Genomic DNA, 18,447 nt, shown 5'->3' on the forward strand with positions numbered 1-18,447 from the left:
AGGTAGGCATTTGGGAAAGTGAAGAATTTCCAGGCATATTTTACCTTCTCAGAAACTCCTCTGAGAAATAAAGATTTTATTATAACAAATCATATTAATTGCTACATAACCATTTATGATTTCCTCCTTGGTGTCAAGAGAAGGCAATGGCCCAAATAGTCCAAATCCCTGTTGTAATCAGAACTTCCGCACTGTTGTGGTCACAGCCAGTCTCCATACTAAGTCCAAGCTAAGACTTCTGCTAATGTTAACATGCAAATATCTTTTTGTGGTGATACTGAGGGTTAAACCATTCATGGAAAATTGATCACCTTACTGGGGTGACTATGAAGCTTTGCTTTCTGAGGTTGATCAGCAAGATAAAATAGGAGTATACCTTATCAGCCACTCAGAGAGCCTGATAGGATCATGCATAGTGTTCCCATGGGTCCATGGCTTTCCCAGATGGAAGCTTCAAATAGACTAAAGGCTGTAGCAAATAATGGAGTAGTGATCACTAGCCTTCAGTCAGTAGAACACTCCCAAAGATGCAATTTAGGAATTAGACAGGAGCTAGACAGGAAAGGACTTTGATATCCTGAGATGGCTGTGAAGAGCACCACCACGAGGGTCAGGAGGAAATTTTTCCAGATCCATATCAATTTTCCTTGGCTTGCATGGGGAATGATGTGAGGACCAGAGTCAGCTGAAGCCCTGGAGGAAGATAAATGAAATGATCATAGAAAAATAAAGGCAGCTCTCTATGTGATTCCAGGATTGAAGAAAGGTCACTGGTAGAAATAAATATACCACTTGATATTTAGACAACAGGTACAGAAAATGCTCATTAAGGAGGCTAGGAATGCCAAAGCCAGAATGCTCACCATGTCCCACTATCTTGGGGGGAGGGATTTCTAGCATCTAGTGCCCTGCACAACAGTTTCCTGGGTGGACCTATTTCCAGCGACTGACCTGTGCAGGGCAGAGCAGGTAAGAGCCTCCTTCCTTCATGGAGACCACAGGAAGATGGCGAGGTCCTCTGGGTGCCCCAGGGGGCTTATGTGAGGCCTTGAAACCATAATCATGTGTATCTAAGAAGCATATAGATGCTTTTCCTTTGTGTATGTGTCCAGATTTCCCTTTTATCAGAAGAACATAGTCATATTGGATTAAGAACCCACTCTAATGACCTCATCTCAACTGCAAAGACTCTATTGTCAAATAAGGTTGCTTTCACAAGTATTATGAGTTGTATTTAAGACTTCAATTAGTCTGTTTGGAAGGTATATTTTCAACCTGTAATATTATCCAGGTTCACACACAGTAGGAGACTAATACCGAATATAAGCCTTCTCTCTAAGACTGTAATATCATTGAGACTGAGTCAGTATGTATCATATAATTCATATGTACATTAATTGAGGCAATTTTCCCCCTTCAAAATCTGTTATTAAATGAATGGCTCATCTCCCATCTTGCCAACATGTTATAAGTTGTTCTAGGCCTAGGGAGATAGGTCTGTCCGGAAAATGCTTGCTGCACAGCATGGTGACCTGAGTTTGGACTCTCTGCATCCATGTAAGAAGAAGGAAGCTAGGCATAGTGGTACATGCTTATAGTGCTAGTTTTATGGAGGCAGAGAAAGGAGGAGCCCTGTAGTTTGCTGGCCAGCTAGCTAGTTATGCCTATTCAGTGAGTTCCAGGTTCATTGAGACACCATGTATCAATAAATAAAGTGGAGGGTGATAGAGGAAAACATCCAATATTGACCTTTGGCCTACATATGCATGGCCACATACATGTATACACACCCACACACGTGTACATACAAAATACACATATATATGCACATGCATACACCACAGACACACATTAAAAGTAAGCTATTCTATAATAAGAACAAAAAGCTTCTTTGTGTCCATGACCTGAAAGAACCTGGTAGGAAAACAGGAGTGTGTGTGCCCAGAGGTAATGTCTACAGCCTCTAGAAACTTTGGAAGGAAAGAAGAGGTGTGATACTCAATTCATTTCATAGAATTATTGACCATATGTTGTATAAAAAAGCTTCAGAGCTGCAACGAGGTGGCAGGAGGCATCAGACTTCCTGATCTGAGTCTTCAAGGAACATAGACCTAGCACAGTAAAACAAGACTTCATATGGGCTATTTTGAGGCAGAGCTGGTTGCTCTAGGTGACAGAAAAAAGAAATCAAATGTAGGACATCAGAGGACTCCAGTATAGACATAATGGATACTGTAACTAAATGATTTACCTGAATTAGAAATTCCTCTATGGTTGCATTTGTACAGTGAATTCAGCATAGCTTAATTATGGCTAATTATAAGAGGGAAACAATTTTGTGATAAACGCTCAGATTCCAGACTGGATGGCTTGCTGGAAAAGAGGATGTTGCAGGCATCTTGCCCAAGATAATTTCCTCAAGTTGTTTGGGAACTGTTCAGGCTTGTGGCTAGAGATTGTTGTTCATTCAAGTGCCCTTGGCCATGTGGCTGCTGTTTAGCTATTGCTGCTCAGAATTATTTTCTGACCTAGTAAGCATAGAGAAGTCAAGGATAGGTACAGACACTTGTGAAGTGTTTTCTCTGCTTGTAATTTCCTTTTCACTTTTCACAGCCTGAAATCTTATTTGTCCTTTCAGATTCAACTCAAGTTCAGATTCAATCAGTTCTCAAGTTCTGGAAACTTAGTCTCAATGCTGTTTTTGATTATTCATTTCTGTTTGTTCTCATTGCCTCGTACAGCATCTGGCACAATGCAGAGGGTTTAGAAACCATATTCTGGATGAAAGAAGCTGAAGGACTAAAGGTTATAGGCTAACTCTGCTTAAAGGATGCTTAGAGAAAATAAAGGGAAGGAGAGGACATCTATCTAATTTTAGGCAAAAGGTCCCAGAAGAACAAGACAGAAGCACAAAGGGAAAAAAAAGAAAGTGAAGGGGAGACTGAGAAATGAGATCAAGATGGGGATGAGAACAAATGCAAGTTTTGTGTGAATCTAGTCAATGACCTCTGGTAGACCCATCCATCCTGTTTTCTGTGAGAGCAGAGGAAGCACTGAGTAAATGGCATGGGCACAATCATGCCAATGACTCCAATGCCTCAGCCTCATGGGAGTGGCAAAGCCTTTCTGGGTGAGGCTCAGAGGGATGGTAAAGCTTTCCTGAGGGTTTTCAAAACTACTGATCAGTGTGTACAAAAACTAGCAACTGAAGCTTCTTCTTTCTGGCTGTTTACAGCCTGTGACTGCTCACCTATAGAGACTTCCTACTAGGACTATCTAAACCCTCCCCCCTCTGCTGTGCCTAATAAACATGCTGAGGCTCCCTCCTATGGTGGCAGTAGTAAGTGTCACTCTGTCAGAGTGCACACCACACTTGACCCAAGCTTTTCTGTATTCATCCATCTGTTCTTTTCACCATTCCTTTCGACCCCTAGTCAAGATTCCAGGACCTAAGCAGTGCTGGATGCAGCAGTCTTCCATTTATGTTTGGCTATGTTCATTTGACCTTGGCATTACAGAAATAGAGTCCAAAATAGAGGTTCCCCAGATCCTATCCTCCCCATCTACTTAAGAAGGCTTTTTAAAACCCTTGGCAGCTGGGAAAGTTTAGAGAGGAAACAGGGAGACCATGTTGGCTCTGAAGGTCAAGGTACAGTTTTACCACTCTGCTTCCCAATAGAAAACAGCCTTTGATCCTTCAGTAGGTAGGAAATCCTACTAAGAGAAGGTGATCACCAATCCCATGAGGGTTGGTGGCCTATCTTCCTTTGGTGTTGTCCTGGATGCAAGAATGGCCACTGGCTCTTTAGAACTCTCTTGTCCTCTCTAAGGCTTTTCTGGTTACAAGTCCTAAAAGAAGCTTCCCTAAGTTGGTTGCTACTTATAGTCTCTGGAAGAAGGCAAAGGAACAGTTGTAGATGTCATTAGAACCATAGGTATTTTCATCCCTTCTACTGGCCTCCCAACTCCTCCAGATTGTCAAGTTCTCAAATAGAGCTGTGTAATCTATTAAACTCCTCTTGTTCAGACTTCAGACACAACCACCTTATAGGAAGATCTCAAGACAAGAAAATTCACAGGTTTATGAAAATCACACTAAACTCAGGAACAATAGGTTCTCTTAGGAAAATACAGGTTGCATTTTTTAAACGAAGTCTCTCTATGTATCTCAGGCTATTTTGGAACTTGATATGTAGACCAGACTGGCTTTGAACTCTCAGAAATTCACCTGTCTCTGCCTCTTGAGTGCTATTAAAGGTGTGTGCCACCACACCTGGCCCAGGTTGCTTTTTGTAAATGGACAACATCCTGGGGTCTGCAGCAATTCTTTAGTTGGTGGGACTTTAGGGAAATAAGTTAGGTCAGTCTTGGGAACTGGTATCTGTTTCTTGTCCGAAGAATTTGTCAATCTATCCTCTAGGATAGATCAACACACTTTAATAGGTCCAAGAATAGATACTAGCTGTCACTTCTCCCACTGAATTTAGTGGTAAAACTAGTGTTTAATCTAAGTCTTCTAAATCTATACCCTTTCCACTTTACTAATGAAGCCCATGGAAGAACCACTGGTAGTGTGTATATCTGAACCACAAAGAAAAGCTTCCTTCCTCTAATCCAGGTCTCTTAATTTAAGTGTCATAATGCACTATGATTCTCTCCTTTAAGTCTCTGATCTTCAGAAGTATGTCACAGAGGCCAATGTGAATACTAGTAGAGCATAGGGCTAGGCATCTAGTGCATTTGAGGCAGTCAAGGTAACTCCCAATCTTGAAGACTGAAGATCCGGACTTTGTGATAGTCCAATTCCTTCAGTATTTTTCATGGCAACTGGGTTTGTCAAAATAAAAGAACATAATGACAATAGTTGGCATACTTTTGTCATGGTATTCAGGATAAGAAGTCCCCATGGCCTATCGTAGAGAGAACTACTAAAATTGAATTCATGAGCCTGTAGAAAAGTATCTCAGTTCCAGGAATACCCAAGAATTCACCAAAAGTAGCATTTGGACTCTAAGTAACTGGCCTGGCCACTTTCTGTGAAGCTTTTGAGAAAACTGTGATACAAGTTATTCAAGCATTAGAGTTGACAAGCTGTTTTCTTGATGTCTGCTTGAGGTGAAACCCTCAGGAAATAAGGTGACGCTGGCTACTCTGTACATTGGCAGTTAACTTTTGTTAGCAGTGTAACCTCTAGTTTGCTGGAATGTTAAGTTGCATCTTTGTTCCTCCACCTTCACTAGCTACTTTGTACAGGACACATTATGCAAGTTTCTCTATACTTTAGCTTTTCTGTATTTTACTATTCACTAGGAGAGTCCTCAGGGCTAGACATTGGGCATCATCTGGAGGATGGTCAAGGAAGGTGCTATAGTTGGACTTTTTCTGTCCTGCCAGCTAGCTCCCAAATAACCATGTGGAGACTTCTTATTAATTATGAAAGCTTGGCTGAGAGCTTAGGCTTGTTTCTAACTACCTCTTATAACTTAAATTAACCCATATTTTTTATTAATCTATGTTCTACCATGTGGCTTTTACCTCTATCCCATTTTGTGTGTCTGACTTGTCCTATATCTGGCTGGCTTCTCATCCCTTCTTCATCCCAGCGTCCTGTGTGCCTGGAAACTTTTCCAAGCTATTGGCTATTCAGCTTTTTATTAAACCAATCACAGTGAGATATCTTCACATAGTGTAAAGGAATATTCCACAACAAGGTGCATCAAAATTTCTGAGAAAGGGTCATGGTGCTTCAGCAGCTGGATGCTTCATTCAGGTTACTCACTCATAAACCACTCATACAATAATATCCATTTCTCAGTGGGTGTTAGGGATCATAATTACCACTTGTGGAATGTTTTCAAGTTTCCAGAAGAAAGATGATACATCACGGCAAAGTATGATTCTCCAAACTGTGACCTTCTTAAACTTCCCCTGGGGCTAACCAACATAAAATTGCCATTCATGAAACTCAGCTATTGTAACGAAGTATGACTATTACCCATAATGATTCCAGATTAATGTTTAAGGTATTGGTGTGCTCATGAAAACAACAACAACTCTTAAATTGGTTGCAAGTAAAGATGGTAGACTAAGTCCTCTGTTATGAGGCTGTATTCTTGGATTTAAAAAGCAAATAGAATCCTTTAAAAAGGTTGTCACCTAAAAGAGCAACAGCATTCTTTGAGCATCTAACATATGGTAGGCTATGCATCATGTATGATCTCTCTGAAGTTTCCTAACCAAGGTGGAAAAGTAGGTTTTTTTTCATCTCCATTTTGCAGAGGACAAAATCTGAGCCCCCAAGGTGTTAACTTGCCAATAAGATGAACCTGGCAGTTCTAAATAGTATGGCTGGGAGTGGAAAAAGCCAGATTTGAAGCCACTACAAAGTCCCGACAGGAGCCAAGGAGACTCTTGAACTAGATTAGGATAAGGATGAGTTCTACATCTCCAGTTTGGGCATCCCGATGAATAGACCTGCTGCCAATCACAGTGGGGACCCAGGATGGGAAAATGGTTGACAAGGTAAATGACTTTGGTGCCGGATAATGTGAGTTTGGAATAGTCAGGATCATCTGGTTACGCTAGGGGCATGGAAAGGAAGTTGATATGCAAACTGGATTTACTGGCAACTCAGGTAGATGTAGCTCAAGGTTCAGTCAATTTTGGGGAAACCCTCAGTACGGGTCTGGGTGACAGGTGGCCAAGGGGTCGGGTGTCTGCGATGATCTCACCATGGGACTCCTGTTTGGCGTTCACTCTCCTTAAGGGCTTCCATACAGTCAGCTCTCCCCACCTCTGAGGTTCTCCATGCCTTCCCTCCTCTTTTTGTAGTCGCTCTGCCCGGCAGGCCGGGACTGGGGAGCAAATATAACCACAGCCAGCCAGCCTGTAACCTCCGGGTCTGGCGAGCTCTGGGACGAGGCTTAGAGCGCATGCGCATCCTAGCTACGGAAGCCGGAAGGAGTGTCAGAGGCGGTTGGTTGCTTGGGTTTCTGCTGGTGGCGGCGTTGGCGACGCGGCTGGCTTTGGCAGCATGAACCCGCTCTAAGGTGCAGGCTTCGCGGCGCGGGGGGCGGGAGGGGGGAAAGAGGAGGACGCCTCAGTGAAGTTTTCCGCCATGAACCTGAGAGGCCTCTTTCAGGACTTCAACCCGAGGTGAGGCGGTTACGTTGGCGGTGCCAGACGGGGGCTTGGGTTCAGGCAGCGGCTGGGAGAGGAAAGGCGGCCACGGTGTTGCAGCCTGAGGACCTAGGTACCGGCCCGAGGCTCCTCATGGCTGCTAGCTGCTCTCCAGAAAGCAGTGTTGGCCTCAGAGTCGGTTCATCCGCTTCTTCCTCCCGCACCAACTGGAACCAACTGACGGTGGCCCAGGTTGCCCAGCTTGAAGCTGTGTCCTCCTGGAGGGAAGCCCATTGCTCTCCACTCGTCTTCTTTTCTTGGTATTCCAACTTCTCTGTCTCGATTTCTTTTTTTTTTTCTTTTTTTTTTCCCCCTCACCGCTCTGCCTGTTCCTATTCTCTCAGCCAGGGCCATCTCACTTGATCCTGACATTCCCCCCCCCCCCCCCCCCCCCGCTCCCCAACCACCTTCCCATATGTTTCCTCTAGTTCCAGCCCGTGGGGTTTTCCTTGAATTTATGCCTGTCCGCCGTTTCTCTGCTTATTTATAGAACTGATATCTGAGATACTGAATTTTTAGAGTCATTGCCAGGGTATGGTAAATCTTACATAATACCTTTGGGGGTGAACTTGATCATTTCCATACGCATTATCTTAGCCTTTGCTATAAGTTTATTCACAAGAAGTAGATACTGCACTGCTTATTTCCCAGACTTGAAATACCTAATGGGCAGTGTGGAGAAAACATTGGCTAAAGTATAAATCCTTGTCCTTGCATTTGCCAAACTGTTGTAAAAACCCAAAAACAAACAAACAAACAACAACAACAACAAAAAACCTGTTCCCTCTGAGGGCTGTGAGCTCCTGAAACAGAAACCACTTCTTGGTTGTCCCCTTCCACAGCACCTCCCACCCACCCCATCTGTCATATAGTAGACACTTATAAAACGTCTTTGAAAGTAAACTGAGGCAAGACCTAGATTGGAGCCCAGGCCATAGTTAACTAGTGATTCTTTGCTCTTCTTCAATAAGCTGTGAGATGAGTTCACTTCACTGATCTCTTTAAATCCATTACTATGTAAAAGGAGTATCTGTTCATTTATTTGTAATTCGAAGACATGCACTCAAGTAAGCTAGTCTTGCTCTGTGTGCTAGGTCCTGTGCTAGGTACTTAAGATGCTTGTCAGTCCCAGCCTGGAAGTAAAGGGAAGGTAGATAGATGATTTGCTGTATTGTGCATTCCTGAACTTTTCCAGCCCAGCGAAATCACTTTCTTGGCTGTTTGTTGGACGTGAAAGGAACTGGAGAGAGAAGAGGGGACTATTTGTAGTGCAATTTCCTTGAGGGTGGTGACATTTTAAATTATAAAGCCACTGGTAGTGGCTGGGTGCTCTTATTTGTCTTTGTGTTCATATTCTGCCCTTGATCTATGATCATTACTGTTGGCCTTGAAGGTATTCTGCAGAGAGGAGAGTTCATTTAGAGTAAGTATACTATAGTTTTTCCTCTGGTGCTCCTATGAGTTAGGTTTTGTCTATATGACAACTGCGATAGTACTGAAGCTGGACACTTTGTGTATTTTCATTATTTGGAGAGGATGATAAGAAAGAGAAATAAAGGCTGAATTGTTTTGTGTCCTTGGGAAACTCACTTATCTGTCAGTTTCATCTGTAGAATGAGTAAAATTTTTCACAAGGCTATTGAACCTGAATTAATGGCTGATTGCAGTGTTACAAATAGAAAGTTCTTTTTTATTACAGATCAGCTAGTCCAGAAGCTGCAAGATGATGTTCCAAGTTACCTAGGAGTTATGGAAGCAAAATAGTGGTCCACTTATAATGAATGCCCTTAACCAGTTTTTCCTTTAGCATTTTTTCCCTGCAAATACAAGTTTAAAAATTATAATGAAATACCTTGAAGAGATTTATACTGATCATCAATACACTTATTAGTGCTTGAATTCTAAGTGGGGTAAAATGCATCTCTCCCTAAAAAAATTTAAAGGTCTCTTGTAGCCCACCATTGTCCTGACTCAATGTTATTAGTGGGAAGGAACAGTGTTACCTTAAAGATGTTTCAAGAATACAATGACCAGGTGATACTAAGTCAGAGTTTTCTTAGCTGGTGGTGTTTCATGTATTGTGGATGATCTAGCTTTTAACATTGTGTTTTAATCTTGTTCCATGCTGACAAAATCCTTTCAGATATATGGGGAGCAAAATGAGGGAAAACACCCTGTGCTAATAACCTCAGATCTTTATACTGCTGTCTGGTTCTCTGTCTCTAATTCTCAACCAATTCATGTATGTTCCTCTTACTCTAGGACTTTATCATACCTACTTATTTAATAGGAATGATTCCTCCTCTACTTGACTTGATTAACTTCTATTTATCATTGAAATCTCTGCTCACTTAATAGTTGCTGAAGAATGTTGTCCTGACTTCTCCAACCTGGTCCACTACTCCTTGTTTGTACAATCTCTGTAGAATCCATAGGTTCCCTGTAGAGCACTTACCTGTGCCCTTGCATTTGTCTTTGTTTATTTAATATTTCTCTTCCCTACTGAAATTCAAGCCATGTGAGGCCAAACCCATGACTTTTATTACTGTTGTTTATTTGCATGAGAAAATAGCTGGCTCTGTAAGTATTTGTGAAATGAATTATAACTCACCACAGCCTGTAGGAAAAGTCTAGAGCTGCTTCTTTCAATGATTGCTTTCCTGCTCATTGTATGGACTATTTTTCCTCTATCTATGTCCCTTCAGAGTGCAACTGTTCCATTGACAAGATGGGAAAGACCTTAACAGTATAGGAGAATGTTCTCTGGAGATTATTTATGTATCACAGAAATAGCCACTGTTATGGTTTGGTGGTCCCTACCTTTCAAGTCTTGGTCAGTGAGAATTCACTGCAGTATTGTCAGTTTTCTAGAAATAGTAGTAACAGAATGATTCAAAAGTGTTTAGCACCCAGCTATGAAGGGCTGACAGCTGACCCTCTACCTATTTCCAACTGCTACAGAACTGGTTGATCATGAACTTATTTTCATAATGGCCTTTTAGTTGCACAAGTTAAAATTCTTGAAACATACTATGTCTACCAAGAATCCTGACTGCCTAAAGCCTCTAACATCTTTACAGATTAAACAGACTATTAGAAGTATACAGAAATGGAAAACTGATTCCAGAATGTCCCTGGGAGGTAGAGATTTGGGAGTATGTGGCTTTAAATGGGCAACCTGACTACATCACAAGTCCTCAGGATTGTCTGCTCTTTTGGTAGAGTTGTTATTTCTTAGAGAAGGCCCTTCAGCCCTGGTAGCTATACAGCATTGGAAGGCTGTGAGAACTCTGCTTGGCATACTGGCTCATTTGTAGTGGGCTCCTGATGCGAGTGAGGTATATCCCTTGGGTATTATATACTGGAACAAAGACTGAAAAATGCCTTTTGGGGTGGGGGGTGTTATGTGGACATGTGTAGATGTAACAGTCTTATTAAATAAGAAACACAGAGCCAAATGCAGAGTTAAAAGCCCAAGAGGTCAGAGCAGTAGCTAAGAGCTGATACTCAAAAATTTTTCTTACCCTTCACTGCTGCTGTCATCCTTCCCCTCAGAAAGAGACCTACTTCCTGTGTATCTGTCTTTTTATTGACTTTCTGTACTGCCTTCTCATCGGTTGTAAACCCAACCACATGACCTCCTCATCACTGCCTGTCTATACAGACCTCCAGGTCTTCTATGGTTGGTATTGAGATTAAAGACATGTGTTTCCATGCTAGCTGTATCCTTGAACACACAGAGATCTGTCTGTCATGTGATCAGGATTAAAGCTGTGCGCCACCACCACCTGGCTTCTGCTATGGCTTGCTATTAGCTCTGACCCCCAGGCAACTTTATTTGTTAGCATACAAATAAAATCACATTTCAGTACAAATAAAATATCATCATAGACATGTAATTGTAGCAGGAATCTTAGTCTTATTAATAAAATCAAACCTGAGCCCAGTTATTGGGGTCAATGCTGGTAGATCAGAGAGACAGAACAAGCTACAGCTATCTCACCTGGCCAACTTCTCGGCTGGTCCTGTTTCCTCAGACTGGAAGCCTTTGTGTCCTCATATCCAAATGGCTCTCAGCTGAACTGCTGCTAGAAAGCCTGAAAGCTTAACCAGCCAAATGCTTAACCAGCCTAATGCTTAACCAGCCAAATGCTTCTAGTTTCTGGTCCTCACGCCTTATAAACCTTTCTGCTTTCTACCACCACTCCCTGGGATTAAAGGCTGCTTTCTGGGATTAAAGGCGTGAGTCACCATGCCTGGCTGTTTCCAATGCGGCCTTGAACTCACAGAGATCCAGAGGGATTTCTGTCTCTGGAATGCTAGGATTAAAGGCGTGTGCTACCACTGCCTAACCTCTATGTTTAATATTGTGGCTTTTCTGTTCTCTGACCCCACATAAGTTTATTAGGATACACAATATTTTGGGGAACACAATACCACCACATTTCCTCTCTTTTTGCCTAAAATTAAAAAAAGCTTGTAACTAATACAAGAAAAACTAATAAGTATATACAATATATACAGTCAAAAATTACATTAATGATGTCTAGTCCATTAACATTTGACAGATTCAGATAAAAAATTCCATTATATATAACAATGTCCAGTCCAGTAACATTTGACAAATTCAGACAAAAAATTTTCATTACTTATCTTATTTAAAACAAGTAGTTCCTTTTTAAAAGTAGATTCCACAATCTCCCTTTTTATCTTATCATATCCATATTCTTTCTTTTTTCTTTTCATAATACATTCAGTAGTCTACCTTTTGTCATTTTATATCTTCTCCTTTTTTTTCAGTGTAGATTCAGTGATGTACCTATTTATCCTATTATTTCTTTATCTTTTTTCTCAGAGTAGATTCGATGATATATCTCATACCTATATTCTCTTTTTTCTTTTTGCTTTCTAGGGGTGAAGATATCTTTAGGGAATCTTGAAAAGAAAATTTTTGAGTTACTTGTCAAGTCCTGTATCATTTGTCCAGTCACTGATAATAGGAAAGTTCAGGGCTTGTTACAAGTTCTTGCTCGAGTAGTCTGTCAGGCTGGATCATCTCAGCTAGCCATCTTGAAATTGTCCTAAACAGTTTGTAGTCCAAAGTCAATCTTTCCTTGGTGTTAACCAGCTTAACGGCTTTACCATAGTCCATGTGGATTGTCATTGTGGGATCCTGTCATCTTTTTGAAGATTTCAAAGTCACTGTTAGGCGTGGTCATGGTTCCTTGCAGACTTTTTTTTTTTTTTTTTTTTTTTTTGTGCTTCCTCTGTGGTTTGGAGTAATCACAGTCTGATAAATGTCTGTCTCTCGGAACCATGAACATTCTTCCCTAGAACAGAAAATCTTCACAGCAATTTCTCCCCACCATTTGTCTTGACAAACTTTTCCAAACTGACCTTTGCCGATGCTTTCTTGTAACACGATGGTCCTGGCAATTCTTCTCTGAACCAGCAGCAGTAAACCCTTCGTCCCAGGTGGCAGCATCACCGCAGTCACCAACACAATGAGAAAGAGCTGGCAACGTGGAGCAGTAGCCACTGCTTCCATGGTCCCACCACTGTTTGTGGCTCAGTCCGGGCCGAAGCTTCTCCCAAGCCTCCTAGGCCGGCCTCAAACTGCCTCTGCCTCCTTCAGCAAATCCTACTGGCGTGCGCCACCACAACCGGCCGAGTGTAGCTCGGGCCTGAACTGGGGCCTAGAAGGTCACAGGCGAGCACTTTTTCGTGAATTCGTACCACGAATGTTGGGTGCCAGATGTAGCATGAATCTTAAAAATTCTTATTAATAAAATCAAACCTGAGGCCACCACATGTAATATTACTGAAGTAAATTATCTTTGCAAACTTATTGTATGCTTCATCTTCTGAAGCCATTCTTTAGTCTTTGTAAGTTGTCTTTTATCTGAAATCAGAAAAAAAAAATTAATGTGGTTGTTGGTGACAGTTCACTAAAGGCCTCTGCAGGCACCAGGTACTTACATGGTGTACAGACATGCATACAGGCAACACACCCATTCATACAAAATAAAGTAAATTTCTTGAAAAGAATTGTTTAAAAAGAAAGGGCAGTGTTGTATGATCACTGCAGATAATGTGTGCAGTGTTTTAAAAATACATGTATTTTTAATACATGCTGTTGAGGTTAGTGTATAGTTCAGTGGTAGAACTCTTGTCTAACATGTGCAGGGCTTTAGGCTTGTTTCTCTCCAGCACTGTAAAAAAGTACATAGTGTTAGTTACTCCAAATAACCCTTACAGATTGTATTTTTTAAAAGCAGGCCACTGATCTGTCAATATGAGTGTACTGTCTGTACTGATAATGAATTACTGTCTGAATGACTGCACATCTGTTGTTGGGGTGTATAAAGACACTGATAGAATATTCTCATGACTTTTATTGATTAATAGTTGTTAATAAATGCTATGACTTAAGAGCATCCACCATGTGTCAACACAGTATTGGCACTTTACTTTTCATTATCTTTACTCTTTATAATAGCCCTACATATCAGAAAACAGCTTCATCTTATTTTATTTTCTAATTTTAATACATTTTTTGTTTATTGATTGTGTGTATATGTGTGTGGATGTACATATTACATAGTGTGCATATGGAGATCAGAGAACAGCTTGCAGGAGTCAGTTCTCTTCTTTCAGCATGTGGGTTCTGGGATTTGAAGTCATCAGGCCAGTGGCAAGTTCTGTCTGTTGATTCGTCTCTGGTCCCAAACAGTTTCATTTTACAGAGTCTGGACTACTCTAAAGTCAAACAGGCAATTATGAACCAAATCAGGATTCTAATCCAGGTTAGATTTCTTCTGAAGCTTTTTGTTCCACCCTACATGTCCCTTCCTTCTATAATAGAGTATGTCCAGTGTACTGAGGGGCCATTTTGGCTAGTGTTTTGTCAACTTGGCATCAGCTAGAGTCATTTGGAAAGAGGGAACCTCAATTGAGAAAATGCCCCCCCCCAACAGATTGGTCTGTGAACAAATCTGTGGGGCATTTCCTTGATTAACAATTGATATAAGAGGACTCACCACTCCTAGGCTGGTTGTCCTAGGTTCCGTAAGAAAGCATGTTGAGCAAGCCATGGGGAGCAAGCCAGTAAGCAGCATCATCTGTGGCCTCTCCATCAGCTCCTGCTTCTAGGTTCTCTGTCTGCTTGAGTTCCTGCCTTGACTTCCCTAAGTGATGGACTGTTAAACTGGAACTGTAAGATGAAAACCCTTTCCTCTCCAAGTTGCTTTTGGTCATGACGTTTTATTACAGCAAGTGAACCTTTTATTTAGGAGTTGTAAAATGATTATACAAAGCATACCTTATATTGGTATTTATATATTCAAAAAAGTTGGGAAAAGTAAAATGTACCCATTCCACTGCTCGGAGCCCTTGTTAATATTCTAGAATGGCCTTTAGAGTCACTTCTACAAATCATTTAAGAAAATCTGTCTTGGTGTATTATAATAATCATTTTTGAACGAAAATAGTGCCACCTAGTTTGATCATATATCTTTTCACTAAATTTGGCTCTGGTTGAATTTTGGCAATTTCCAGAACTCAAATCCACTCTCAGCAAAGATTTGGCACTATTTATTATATTCATAATAATGTACTTCAGGCTCTTAAGGCACTTTTGAGAGGAATGTTCTAAAGATGATTTGAGCAATGACAGTAGAATTAATGCTTTACCTCCAATGGGAATGGTCAAAGGATGTAAATTCCATTTGCATGTATAATTTCTGGGTTTGAAAATATTGCCATTACTTGATAACTTATATTCATAGTTTTTATTGGCTGTGATTTCTTTGAGGGCCATAACTTTGAGGCACTGAATAAATGTGCTGAATGAATACATGTTGAGTACAAACTGGCATAAACCATTGGAAAATTCTGTTGTAGGAAGGAAGCAGTATATTGGAGAAGTATTAGTTTCTTAGGACAATGGGAACTAAGTTTACTAATATTATGCTATGACTTTCTGGTTGCTTTGCCTAGTGATGGATCATAAGTGTACAAGGTGACTAAAATTTTCAGATAAAGGTCTTGTATTGAATTTTAGGTGTAGATGCTGTATAACTGATAACATATGATTAGTCATGTCTGATAGTTAAACTGTGATCCATCAATGAGGAAAATTATTACCATATAAGATTTTTACAACTTGTGTCATTAATAATAAATACTACAGCAATAATATATAAAATATATTATTTGCACAATGTTTTCACTTACATTTATCTTAATGAGTCAATGTGTAAGAAATCAGATGAGATAAATAGGAGATAAAGAAGTTGAGTGTCCATCTTCTTACTGGCCTGGACCTTTCTAATATGGTTTAAGAATGATTTTTTTATCTGCATTTTTGTGTATATATATATATATATATATATATATATATATATATATTCTATTTATGTGCTCTTAAATATTTTTCATCTTAATAAAAATTTCCACTAAAATATTTCTAGTTTGGTAGTAAAGTTTTGTTTAATGTAAGAGGTATAGTCCTTTTAATAGTTTGCAAAAATATCAATAGTTTGTCAGTTGGAGCCAGTCTCTCAAGTCATAAACAGGAATATGTCACTTAGAGTATGGTGTGTGTGTGTGTGTGTGTGTGTGTTACTTGCATTCATATATACCTGTATCCATACTCTCTAGTTAAACCAGGAGATTTCACTGGAAAAAACCAGTGAATCTAAAAAGAGTCCCATTGTATCCTTTTAATTTTCAGAAAATAATATTTAAAACTTTTATAGTTAGAGTCAGCTCTTTGGTGTCTATTCATGAGACTGAGCAGTAAGCTCCTTATACATTTCAAAAAAGACATTAGCTTTTGTGTTCTGATCCATGATATACTGCCCAGTGGTAAGACACTAATGTTAATAATTCAGATGTGGGTAATAACTCCATTTTAAAGGCATTTCTTTGGTTTGAATATAGCACCAAACTTTTGTGTTTTGGAAACTTAATCCTCAAATTAGTGTCTTTAAAAAATTTATTTATGCTGGGCGGTGGTGGTGCACACCTGTAATCCCAGCAGTCAGAAGGCAGAGGCAGGTGGATCTCTGTGAGTTAGAGGCCAGCCCGGTCTACAGAGTGAGTTCCAGGATAGCCAGCATTGTTTCAACAGAGAAACCGTGTCTTGAAAATCCAAAAGTTATTTATTTTATCTGTATGAGTATCTTGCCTGCATGTATATCTATGCACCACATGCATGCAATACCCACAGAGGACAGAAGAGGACATTGGATCCCCTGGAACTGGAGTTATAGAAAGCTATTAATTTTCATGTGGATGCTGGGAACCAAAGGTGAGTCCTCTGTAAGAACAGAAAGTGTGCTGAGCCATCTCTCTAGCCCTTTCAATTAAAACTTGATGGCATTTAGAGGTAACTTGAGAGATTATTAGGATTCCACATACTTGCATTTAAAAATGCCATCTTCAGAAGCAGGAAAAAACACAATAATTTCATTTTATCTTGATATTTGGGTATAAAACTAATTTAATACTTCATGTGATGAATTGGGAAGAACAGTAAGTCTGCAGTAGATTGATACAGCAGTGAATGAATGCAGGAAAAAAACAGTGGTGTGCCTGATTTTAAAGCTATTGTATACATGAGATACTTCATTTAGTATTGAGAGCTGCTGGTAGTGAAAGTCAATGAGATTATACAACAGTGACTAAAAATAGAGTTCAGAAGGTCAACCAATCAGAACTAAGGGTTCTGTTAGAGGAAATAATCACGCAAGGCGTTATGGAATTACTGCCTTTTGAATGAACTGGCTGTCTCTTGTTGTAAACTTCTTATGCAGTAATAGATATGAGTCTCCCTACTTACCATGCATCTCCATGTTATGTGTACATGTAATCTCACAATTGCATCTCAATCTTGGGCACAACTTTCCCTGTACATTTGGGGTAATTGGATAACTGTCCCCAGCTGTGTTTTTTTTTTTTTTTTCATTAACATATATCTGGCCAGGGCCACTCTCCAAACAAAAGTATTTCAGCAAAGATACTTTTTTCTAAGGACAAATGCAGAGAAATAAACATTAGCTCATCTCACCCACAGATAGAGAAAAGAACCACTAACAATTAAATCCTCAACTCCTTACCCTCACCCTGGGTTATTTACACAAGACCCTAATTTAAGAGATTTCCTGCTCACATTCCTGGAATGATGTTTTAGCCATTTGCTAGATACTGAGTTAAGGCAGTTACTTCCCACTGACCCAAGGAGACTGCCTACAAGGCCAGGCAGGCAATAGGTGCCAAGCTTCTTTCTTGTGCAAATTAAGTTTTTATTCCTCCTCAGCCAGGTGCTATTCCTAGATTTTCTCCTCAGCAATTGCTCTGAGTGAAAGTGCTTTTACTAACCAAATACTACATGCTCTGACAGAGGTTGCTTAGCCACCTAGCATATGTCCCCCTCCCTATCAGAAAGCAGCTGCAGCCGGGATGAGCAGGAAAAGTGGCGCCGCCAAAGACAGTTTACTTTCTTGTGACCTATTGACCCCTAACATTCTACCTAGCCATTTCTAGATTATAGTTTGAGCACATAAATTCCCTAATTGGTCTTAGCCTTTAGGTGACCCTACCAGAGAACTCCCCTTCAGTCACTCCCCTTTTGGGTTGTAATTGGAAGCTGACAGTTAATTGCTTTATGTGTGGATCCTTATCACCTCTCTCTGTGACCCTGAAAACTTCAAGCCTCTCATTGCTTTACCAAAGAATTACTGTGTGGGTGTATATACTGGTTCTCTGAGAGCACTGGGAGGATTGATGGAAATGAACAAAGATGAGGACGGAGATGGAAAGAACTAGGTAGAATGATGAGAGAACAGCAGAAGGGACTGAGAGCAGGAGGGACAGAGAGGAGCTAAGTAAGAGAGCAGAAAAGAAACTGTGCAGATAGAATCGCCATAGAAGAATAAAGTGAATGGACTAAAGAACTCAGTGTGCTTAGATTCATTGAATATCCCTCAGATTAGAATCCTCAGCTGGTTGGTAGACTCTTTGCGGACCCACGGAACAAACAATATAGGCCGGACCTAATATTGTTTGGGTTAATTTAGAAGAACAACTAACAGATAAGTGATTAATTGTATTAGGGTTATTTGTATTAGGGTCTTTGACAAACATCTTGAAAATGCTAGAGGTATACCTGACATTTCAAGGAAAAACAATTCATGATAGTTTTAAAAATGGTAAACTCTGAATTTTTATAGGAAAATAAGATATTTGTCAAAAGCTTGTAAACAC

At 40.3% G+C, this 18,447-nt stretch overlaps 1 protein-coding gene across 1 annotated transcript in view; it reads left to right on the plus strand.

The window, feature by feature from the left end:
- Positions 1 to 6,969: 6,969 nt before the first annotated feature.
- The window catches only part of Tmem185a (transmembrane protein 185A), a 40,264-nt gene continuing 28,786 nt past the window's right edge, over positions 6,970 to 18,447 (plus strand). The window contains exon 1 of the mRNA XM_059250780.1: positions 6,970 to 7,155. Coding sequence (XP_059106763.1) covers positions 7,118 to 7,155 — 38 coding nt within the window. The 5' untranslated portion in view covers positions 6,970 to 7,117. The remainder of the gene's footprint in view (positions 7,156 to 18,447) is intronic.

This window comes from Peromyscus eremicus, chromosome X (assembly GCF_949786415.1).
Source record: "Peromyscus eremicus chromosome X, PerEre_H2_v1, whole genome shotgun sequence".
Classification (NCBI taxonomy): domain Eukaryota; kingdom Metazoa; phylum Chordata; class Mammalia; order Rodentia; family Cricetidae; genus Peromyscus; species Peromyscus eremicus.